The 11,501-nt window shown below is 41.4% G+C and overlaps 1 protein-coding gene across 1 annotated transcript; it reads right to left on the reverse strand.

Moving 5' to 3' along the window:
* Window positions 1–468: 468 nt before the first annotated feature.
* On the reverse strand, window positions 469–1,212 carry LOC141134813 (olfactory receptor 11L1-like). Its single transcript, XM_073624248.1, has one exon. It carries the CDS (start codon window positions 1,210–1,212, stop codon window positions 469–471), a length of 744 nt encoding a protein of 247 aa, XP_073480349.1.
* Between the last annotated feature and the right edge of the window lie 10,289 nt (window positions 1,213–11,501).

An 11,501-nucleotide genomic window follows, 5' to 3' on the forward strand; every position in this document is an offset into this window, starting at 1 on the left:
TTACATCTACATTATATATACCCCAATCACATGCATTCTCCTGAAGATTGGATCAATTAATGAAATGCGTAGAGCTGATACATGCCGTGTTCCAACCTTTTTGTGTTCTTTCAGCTATTTTTTTATACGCTATACTATATTAACTGTTTGTAACCATGTGAATATTTGCCTCTACCACATGTGTATGCATGTGTGTATATACATGAATTGTATTGGAGATTTTACATGTACAATAATTACCATTATGTATCTTGTTATCGACATATTTAATTTTTACCTATTAAAATCTTTTATTAGTATCTATGTGCTTCATTCAAAATCCCACTTTCCCATCCCCGCTTCTACATACAGTATATGGTATATGAAAATCCAGCAAAAAGACCACTGATTGCTTGATTAGTAAAAATATTTTTTTATAATATTTACTTTTCTTTCACATTTGCATTTTAAATTTACGATACAACATTTTTATTTTATTTTATCAATAGCTTTTTTAAAGTCCTTGTTCCTGAACGTGTATATGATTGGATTAAGCAGTGGAGTAATTACAGTATAAAAGAGAGAGAGGCTCTTGTTCAGAATATCTAGTTGACCTTTCATTGGAATCAAATACACAGCAATTAGCGCCCCATAAAAAATGCACACAGCGGTCAAGTGAGAGCTGCAGGTGGTGAAGGCTTTTTGTCTTCCTGTAATTGATTTAATTTTGAGGATGGTTATAACAATATAGATATAAGATATGAAAATTATCATACAAGGTACTATCATACAGATTAAACCTACTAGATAGGTCTGAATATGGATCCATGAAATATCAGAGCAAGAAAGCTCAAGTATGGGTTGAAAGTCGCAGAAGAAGTCATGAATGATGTTTGGTCCACAGTAGTATAGACTGCACAAAGACATAGATTGAATAAACGTAATTGTGAGACCCATTAACCAAATGACAATCACTGCTTTAATGCAAATTGATTGGTTTATTATAGAGTTGTAATGCAGGGGCTTACAGATGGCCAAATACCGGTCATAGGACATCACAGTTAGTAGAAAACACTCTGAGGCCTCAGCATGTACAAAGAAGAAGAACTGGGTGATACATCCAGCAAGAGACATGGTACATCCATCATGTAAGATGATATAAAGAAGGTTGGGAAGAATATCTGAAGACAGAATTATGTCAAGCAATGATAGTTGGGTGATGAAGAGGTACATGGGAGACTGAAGTGTTTTACTCAGATGAAATAAAACCACAATAAAAATATTTCCAGAAATAGTAACACAATATATGAAAAACAGCACCAAGAAAAATAGAATTTTGATGTATTTTAGATTTGTAAAACCTGGTATCACAATATAGGTTATGTTATTGTGATAGCCCCCCTGGTAAGAGAATATGAAAATACATCATTTAAGTTAAAATAAGAAATAAGATTGTAACCTCTAACGATCAGGGCTCTCTGATTCCACTTGTATTGAATTGTACTGTAACTGTACTGTCTACCTTCCTTTTGTAAGGAACTGTTGGTGCTATATAAATCCTGTGTAATAATACTATTAAAAATAATCTTCAATTTGTCAGATTTCTGTTGGAGGGCAGAACAAAAACAACAGATATAAACTGCCATTTATCCATTCAAATGTTTTTTAATATCCTTTTACAATATTTTACTATCCAGCTAAGTTTTCAACATTTTATTTTTTTCTGTACTATCAGCAAAAAATGTTCACATTGCACTGCATTTTATTTTCCCAACAATTCATGGAAAACAACCAGACCCAATAGTTTATGTTGCTGTACTGTACATCTCTATTCCCCATGGTCTAGCATTTTTATTCTGATTCTAAATTTAACAGGGCTGGCTCAAGAGTGTATGGCCACTTGATACAAGAGTTTTGGTGAGGATTGGCACTACACGGTGGCACCTAAGCATAGTAAACCATGGGCTCTGTCAGCACCATCCCAATGACTGCAGCGATGTCCAAGGGCACATCCACTCACCAGCAGCCGCGATCAGCACAGCTTAAAAGGCTTACTGATTTCTTTCCAGGAGCGAGCAAGATCAAGGCAGGGAAGGGGAGGATGGCATGGAACATGCCCCCTCCTTATGCACTACTCAGGACAGAGTTTGCAATACTCAGAGCCCTGAACTCTCAGCACCAGCATCCCGGAGGGAGGACAAGGTCTCCCCGAAATGACAAGCTGCTTCCCCTTCTGCATCAAACCTCTCTAAATGACTGGGGAGTAAGCAGCAGCTTGCTTCGATAGAGGATGACCCCCCTGTAGCCTCAAAATTACAGCTACTACTCATTGGCTCAGTTCCCTGCCTCAGACCAGCCTGCCTCAGAGCATACTATAAAAGAGATGCTTCTTTCACTAAAAAGTGATCTACAGCCTGATGATTGTAGAAACATATCTAAGTTTCTGACACATTTTGACCAGCCAGAGGAGAGGGCAGAGGAAGAGGGTTGATAATATTGAGAGGAAAATGGGAGATTTTGTTGAAGCACATAATGATTTAGTGGATGGATTTCAAGAGCACACTATTAACATATAGTGGCTAAAAAATTAAATTGTGGACCTTGAGGACAGATCAAGGAGGAACAAAAAATTTAGAGGCATTCCAGAGTCCACTGTCAGGGCTAGGCTCAGCCCTTCCTTCTCAGAGCAGGCCACTCAGCTGTTGGTTAATTGCCAGTTCCAATCTTTTCCACAATGACTCACCTGATGATGATATCCTGTTTGTCAGTCCTTCTGGTTACTTAAACTGTTCAGTTCAATTCCTCTCTGCCTTCACCTTGGTCAACACATCCAGAGACTCTCTCCTGTGTACCTGTTGAAGACTTGCTTGGCTGATGTCCCTTCTGGTTCCTGATCCTGCTTGCTGTTCCACTACTCTGATTCTCTGGTTTCCTGATTTCCTGTCCTGTCCTGAAGTCTGCTGATCTCTAGCTCCCTGATGTCCTGGCTTGTCTGAATATCCTCTCCAGTTACTATACCTTTGACTATGTTGCTCTGTTTACCTTTTACTATTATTATTACACAAGTGTGATTTTAACTGCACTTCTGTCTCTGTCTCATTCATGGTTTCTGACAATAACGCCTTCTGAGCTCATTCCATACCTGCAACAACTTATAAAGGCATTACTCCCTCTTCAAAGAAACCTAAAAATTTTGTCATAGACAGAGCACACCGATTGGCTAAATCTGCATCTCTACCAGATTCCATTCCTAGAGACGTAATCGCAAAAAATATTTTTTTCCATATAAAAGAAAGAGCCTACCTTGTTGTTTGGAAAATGGGAAAACTTCCAGACCCCTTTTCAACATTCCAAATCCATGCAGATGTTGGGAGCAACCTTACAACTGTGAAAAAGCTTTGCCTTCATGACCAGTCAACTGCGTGACAGTGGAATCTCATACAAGTGGGGCTTTCCAACCAAACTAACAAAAATATATTTTACATTATAGTCATACATATACTTACACTGCCCTGCAGGTTCTGCCAAACTACTGCCTTAATGGGGTCTAACTACTGCCACTATGTGGAAATCCTCCTCTTTACAGCCACCTAGACTTGTCTCAGGAAACTGGTCTACAGTGGGCAACACTTCACCCTGTCCTACACCATATACAGTTCTGACACTTGCTATGCCTTGCCAACACCAGAGGCTTATATTGGATCTCAACACTAGATCCCTTTCCGTCGGGCACCTTTCCTTCTACACTCCCACCTATTTCAGGGTGCTAGTTTACTTTGCTGTTTTGTTTAATAATTTACATTGCTGTTTGATGCTCTTGTTGCAGGAAAGTTTACTGCATACTGGTTTACTTTGTTTGACCTGCATTTCTTCTTCTTCAACAAGGTCTGGAATTGCTCAGATTACTTTTTTAATGTTCCACTTCCCTATGGCTACACTCTCTGATACTATACAATTGTGTATAACTTTGCGACAGGGCACAACCTATGTTTATTGTCAGCAAACACGTGCAGAGCTGCTCCAAGTGTCCCTAAAAAGTACTTCTTTGAATGTAAAGATCCTTAATAGTCTAAATATAAATGAGCTATGATGTGGAAAGATGCTCTTTCCCAAATGTGTGACATTGTTTGTGCTCAGGAGATGCACTTATGCAAAACCAATCCCACTAATCCCACATCATAAGTGTCCTTTCTGCTTTTTTGCTGTAGGACTCAAAGCAGTGTAACCATTTAGCAGGTGTGAGGCAGGAAACTACAAAGAGTGCTCTGGCTCCGATGTTCCCTCGTACATTGGTAAATGCACAAATTCAGAAGATAGAGCCAGCAACTCCATTAGTCCTGAATCAATTTTATTGACACATGAAAGAAGCACTCACAGGTCAGAAAAAGATGATACTTTCTATTTTCAGGTTTTACATGTTTACTCGAGAATTGATTTGTTCCTGATAGACAAAGATACTCTGCTCCAAACCACAGTTTTGCATATTGATAGAATAAGCTGGTCGGACCATGCTCATATATCCTTGCAACTTCAGGTTGTAGATTCTTCTCATCCGACTAAAGTATGGCGAATAAACACATCTATCCTTTATGTTCCTCACCATCAGAGACAAATCAAAGCAGAACTAGATTATTTTTTTAAAGTATTGCTGGGTCTGTGGACAATACAGAATAAATAAAAATAAAGTCCTGATTCTCCAAAGGGGAACTCCTATGTATTCAATTTAGAGATGTGGTAACGGCACACTGGATTTTTGCCAATGTTGGAAATCCCCTTTTTTGGTGTGTGGACAATGTTCACTCTTTATGGTCAACACACAAAGCATACATCAGTGGGGCACTAATAAAATTGGGGAAGCAGGAGAAACACAAGTGGACACAATTAGTCACTGAGCTTAACCTCTCAATATGTAAGTTAGAAAATCAGAACAAACCTCAACATACTATTGACAGAGCTAGACAATTAACCTAACCTAAGACACACACTCGCTAAATGTTTTATTTGCCAATACAACCTAATCTAAAATGACTCAGATTAAATTTCTATGTAGCAAGTAACAAGACTGGTTAGCAAATCAAATAAAAAAAAAATACACAAATATAATAGTGTATCTCCTTGACTCCAATAACATCTGAATTACCAACCCTACCCAAATTGCAAACAAATTTGCAGAATTTTACTCTGACCTCTCTGCCCAGGCCGACACACCATTCTCCTTCAGATGAACAAATTCAGGCTTTCCTTTCTTCAATAAACTTGCCCAAAGTTACCCCGGCTCAGCTTACAAACATCTCTTCCCCCATTTACGCCTCAGAAATCCAGGATGCCATTATAAAGCTACCATTACATAAATCTCCGGGCCCAGATGGGTTTGGAAACAAATACTATGCTATTATAATGAAGCTGCATTCTCTGCCTCCTTCCCCAAAGAGTTTCTTGTGGCTCTGATTGTAACGATACCCAAACCAGACAAATTTCCTACGTACATCCCCCCGCTTATTATTGGACAATATCCTTATTAACTACTTGCCTACCGGGCACTTTTACCCCCTTCCTGCCCAGGCAAATTTTCAGCTTTCAGTTGTGTCGCAGTTTAAATGACAATTGCGCGGTCATGCAACACTGTACCCATATGAATTTTTTATAATTTTTTTTTACAAAGACAGAGTTTTCTTTTGGTGATATTTAACCACCGCTGTTTTTTTAGTTTTTGCTAAACGAACAAAAAAAAGACTGAAAATTTTGAAGCTGCACTGATGGGCATTAAAAGGCAGCACTGATGGCCACTGATGAGGTGGCACTGATGGGCACTGATAGGTGGCACTGATGGGCACTGATGAGGTTGCACTTATGGTCACTGATCAGGAGGCACTGATGAGGCTGCACTAATAGGCAGCAATGAAGGGCACTGAGAGGTGGCACTGATGGGCACTGACAGATGACACTGATGGGCACTGATAGGCAACACTGATAGGCACTGATATGCAGTGGTAGGTGGCACTGATAGGCAGCACTGATAAGTGACACTGATGATGAGGCACTGATGTGCACTTATTGGCAGCACTGATGGACACTGATAGGTGGCACTGGTGGGCACTGATTAGCAGTACTGATGGGCAGTGATAGGTGGCACTGGTGGGCACTGATTAGCAGCACTGGTTGGCAATGTTGAGACTGATGTCCTTTAATAGAAGCTAGTTATCAGCTTTCCTCTTTCCTCCTTATGCCCTGTACACACGGTCGGACATTGATCGGACATTCCGACAACAAAATCCATGGATTTTTTCCGACGGATGTTGGCTCAAACTTGTGTTGCATACACATGGTCACACAAAGTTGTTGGAAAATCAGATCGTTCTGAACGCGGTGACGTAAAACACATACGTCGGGACTATACATGGAGCAGTAGCCAATAGCTTTCGTTTCTTTATTTATTATGAGCATGCGTGGCACTTTGTGCGTCGGATTTGTGTACACACGATCAGAATTTCCGACAACGGATTTTGTTGTTGGAAAATTTTATAGCAAGCTCTCAAACTTTGTGTGTCGAAAATTCCTATGGAAAATGTGTGATGGAGCCCACACACGGTCGGAATTTCCGACAACAGGGTCCTATCACACATTTTCCATCGGAAAATCCTATCGTGTGTACAGGGCATTATGCTGTCAGTGTGAGGGAAAAAAGCTGATAACCGGCTTCTATTTACTTCCGTGATGAGCTGTCATTGGCTGACAGCTAATCACGTGGTAAAGGGTCGCTTTGATTGGCCCTTTACCCAGATCTGTGATCAGCCAAGTCTGAAGAGGGTGCACAAGCACTGGAGGACATCCATGGACGCCTTCTCGGCAAAGTAAGCCCACGCTGTAGCCATCTTTCGGCTATAACGTGGGCGGGAAGGGGTTAAGGAAGTTCATACACAGAGCAACCATAGAAGATCTGGTTGCAAGAAGGTTTTAAATGGCCAGCCTCTTGCCAAGTGCAAGGAAACAAATGTGAAGGGATTTAATAACAAGGCTAAAATGCAAAAATTCTACTCCACCCCCCCTATTAAAAGTCTTTAATAATTTGTCTTTTAAAACATTAATGAGAGATCTACAGAAACATATCTTAATGAGAAAAAATAACCTTATAGGGCTATTTACTAATGCCTACACAAAATTGTAAATGCATGAATAGAATGAATTAACCACTTCCGGACCGCCCACAGTATATACAGTATATACATCATTACTTTGACGTTAAATACCATTGTTATGGCTGCCATAACTCTGGTATTTTTTTAAACTGTGGTCGATTTGGGGTCTGATAAAAGTGATCCCTGTGGCAGATTCACCACGGGATCACTTTTAAAGGATGCGGGAGAGGTGTCCCCCTTCCTGCCACTTCCTGCTCGTTTCCCCGAATACGGCCAGGGTTGTGGGGATGAGGCCCTTGTCCTCATCAACATGGGGACAAGGTGTTTTGGGGGCTACTCCAAAGCACCCTCCCAATGTTGAGGGCATGTGGCCTGGTACGGTTCAGGAGGGGGGGGCTGCACTCTCTTCCCCCCCTCTTTTCCTGCAGCCTGCCAGGTTGCGTGCTCGGATAAGGGTCTGGTATGGATTTTTGGGGGGACCCCACGCCGTTTTTTTTTTAGATTTTGGCCGGGGTTCCCCTTAATATCCATACCAGAACTGAAGGGCCTGGTATGGAATTTAGGGGGACTCCCACGTCATTTTTTTTTAAATTTTGGTTCGGGGTTCCCCTGTGGGGAATTCCCATGCCATTTTTATCAATGAACTTCTATGTGTATTGTCGGCAATGCAATAGCCGCGAGTAGTTTTAGATGGATTTTTTCCTTCGAAATGTCATTTTGCTGTCAGACTGTTCTAAACATGGAAAACATGCGCCCCTTTACAGGCACACTATAGACACCCCCCAGCTACAAAATTTAAAGGGATATTACACTTTTATTGTTTGACGTTAAGCATTATTAAAATCACTGCTCCTGAAAAAACGGCCATTTTTAAAACTTTTTTTGCATTGATCCATGTCCCCTGGGGCAGGACCCAGGTCCCCAAACACTTTTTATGACAATAACTTGCATATAAGCCTTTAAAATTAGCACTTTTGATTATTCATGTTCGTGTCCCATAGACTTTAACGGTGTTTGCGTGTTCGAACGAACTTTTTTCCTGTTCGCGTGTTCTGGTGCGAACCGAACAGGGGGGTGTTCGGCTCATCCCTAGTAGCAGACCCACAACTTAATAGTTAGCTGAAGAAGAGATTGTCACCTCATGTATCAAATAAGTTACGTTTGCACTATTGAAGAAAAAGGCCAAAAATAAAAGGCCATTGGAGAACCTAGGAGACAGATAAGAAACACAAGCAGTAAATCAAATGAAATATGAGTTCAGTTTATAACATTTTCTTTATTTTAAACATGTTTATATATTCTTTGGCATATCAATGGCCCCCTACCCACAAAGTACTCTAGATACTTTTGGCAAACTTTGCGGGGGATTTGGGGGGGCAAGCCAGAACGGCCAGGTTCAAGAGCCGCCAGAATTGTATCCGGTAATAAGCCGGCCTCAGTCCCAGCTGAGGCCACATAGTTTGACGCATTTTTTTGCAAAAAGTTATGTAATATGCAGAATGAAATAACAATGTGATTGATTTTATATTCCGCCATGTTGATAGCTGTGAGAAATAGGCGGAGCTGGCTGGCCATTATTCCAAAGGCATTTTCAACCACTCTTCTGACTCTGGCCAGCCGGTAATTAAAAATCCTCTGGTCCGGGGTGAGAGTCCTCATCGGGAATGGCCGCAGAAGATGGTCCCCCAGTGCAAAAGCTTCATCCACGACGAAGACAAATGGGAGTCCCGCCACAGTGTCTTCCGGAGGTGGCAAGCCCAAGCTGGCATTCTGGAGCCATCTGTAAAACTCCATCTGGGAGATGACTCCACCATCCGACATCCGGCCATTTTTCCCCACGTCCATATACAGAAACTTGTATGTTGCATACACCACCACCAACAACATGATACTGCTATACACCCTATAATTATAATAGTATGACCCCGAGTTGGGGGTGGGACGATGCGGACGTGCTTCCCATCTATTGCCCCACCGCAGTTGGGGAAGTCCCACTGCTGGGCAAACTGGGAGGCCACAGTCTGCCATTCCTGTGGGTTTGAAGGAAACTGTGGAGTCAAACAAGAAAAAAAAAAACTAGTATTTTTGCACATAACATTGCAAGCAGATTAGACACAAACATTCTTGGCCAACATAAGTAGAACATTTCTTGAAATGAGTATTTAAAGTCAAAAGTATAAGGTCCACTTATCAGATTCCTCACCCCCTCTGATGGCCCATTGTAAAAATTTTACGGGGGGGAGAAGTTTTGGACAGGTAACCCTCTCCACTTCATTGAGAGCATATTTATTTTACAAAAATATGAATACACACTGTACAATTACCTCTGCAATTACCTATCAAGATAATAGGAGAACAAAACTTTAAACAGTAACATTTGAAAGTATCCAGGCAGGCCCTTGCACTACATGCTTTGGTGAATTCATCCATAAATATAACTACAAAAGAGGTAGGTATAGTGTGTATAGGTTTGGCAAAGTCAGCAGATAGAGTATTGGTATCGGCTGACTTATCGGTTGGGGGGGAAGGAGGGTTCCAAATGAGTTTGGGCCCCAAAAAAAGGCTCTTGCACTCTGCCTGAATTTAAGTCCAACAATAACATTTGTACATATTTTAGGGGGTGTTTAGGGTAAGCACTACAATGACAAAGACAAAATACATTGTTAAGTGACTAGGTTAAGTGTGTATGGACCCAGGATAGCAAGCTGGGGAGGTTAGTGAAGGCAAATATGCATGAAGGACAAAAATGGAGCATTTAAAAGCTTCCAGCATGCATGAGGACAAGAGGACAAAGAGGACATTAACAGCATATTACAATCATGGTAATTAGGGAATGATGAAATAAATACAATACATTAGCAAACATTAAATACATAGAATGTGATGTTAAAGGAGAAAACTTACCTTAATATAGTCCTTCTGCAGGACTTGAATTATGGCAAAACAGGTCTCTGGAATAATGATTCCCAGAGCCTGGGGGGAGATCCCAGTCATAAACTTAATATCCTGGAGACTTCTCCCCATCACCAAGTACTGCAAGGTGGCGACGAGCCTCTGCTTGGGAGTGATGGCTTGCCGCATGCAGGTGTCCTGCTTCATAATATAAGGGGACAGCAAAGCCAACAGATGGTGAAAAACAGGGTCCGTCGTCTGGAGATAATTCCTAAAATCATAAGGATTATTCTCCTGGATCTCCCGCAACAAAAGCATGTGCGAGAATTGGTCATGCTGGAGCAACCAATTCTTCGTCCATGAACTTCTCCTCACCCTGTTCATGGAGTGGACTTGGGTCAAAGCAAGAACTCCAATACCAAGTCCAAGCACAGCACTAACTCTGCAACAAGTACATACCTGGCTGCAGATGAGGTTGGTGATGTAGCTGGGGGTGATGTTGTGGATGGCCTTGTTGTTGTTTATGGTGCTCATTGTTACCAAAGCTATTGGGACACCTGCCTTTACATGCACATTAACTTTAATGGCATCCCAGTCTTAGTCCGTAGTGTTCAATATTAAGTTGGCCCACCCTTTGCAGCTATAACAGCTTCAACTCTTCTGGGAAGGCTGTTCACAAGGTTTAGGAGTGTGTCTATGGGAATGTTTGACCATTCTTCCAGAAGTGCATTAGTGAAGTCAGGCACTGATGTTGGCTCACAGTCACTCTAATTCATTCCAAAAGTGTTCGAGCGGGTTGAAGTCAGGACTTTTTTGGTGGAGGGGGGATTATGGTGCAGGGTTGTTTTTCAGGGGTTGGACTTGGCACCTTAGTTCCAGTGAAGGAAACTCTTAAGGTGTCAGCATACCAAGACATTTTGTATAATTTCATGCTTCAAACTTTGTGGTAACAGTTTGTGGATAGCCCCTTCCTGTTCTAACATGACTGCGCACTAGTGCACAATGCAAGGTCCATAAAGACATGGATGAGCAAGTTTGGGGTGAAGGAACTTGACTGGCCTGCACAGAGTCATGCCCCCAACCCAATAGAACACATTTGGGATGAATTAGAGTGCTGACTGTGAGCCAGGCCATCTCGTCCATTTCAGTGCCTGACCTCACAAATGCGCTCCTGGATGAATGGTCAAACATTCCCATAGACACACTCCTAAACCTTGTGGACAGCCTTCCCAGAAGAGTTGAGGCTGTTAAAGTTGCAAAGGGTGGGCCAACTCAAGATTGAACCCTACGGACTAAGACAGGGAGGCCATTAGAGTTCATGTGCGTGTAAAGGCATGTGTCCCAATACTTTTGGTAATATAGTGTATTTTCACTGTACCATAATCATAGAGTAATTATTATTAACAGTCTGGAGAATGGTATAATGGTATAACTGTGTACTAAACATGAGAGAACTATGACTTGTTATGTGCTTTTGCTGCAACTTTAAAACTG

This window comes from Aquarana catesbeiana, linkage group LG03, assembly GCF_042186555.1.
Source record: "Aquarana catesbeiana isolate 2022-GZ linkage group LG03, ASM4218655v1, whole genome shotgun sequence".
Classification (NCBI taxonomy): domain Eukaryota; kingdom Metazoa; phylum Chordata; class Amphibia; order Anura; family Ranidae; genus Aquarana; species Aquarana catesbeiana.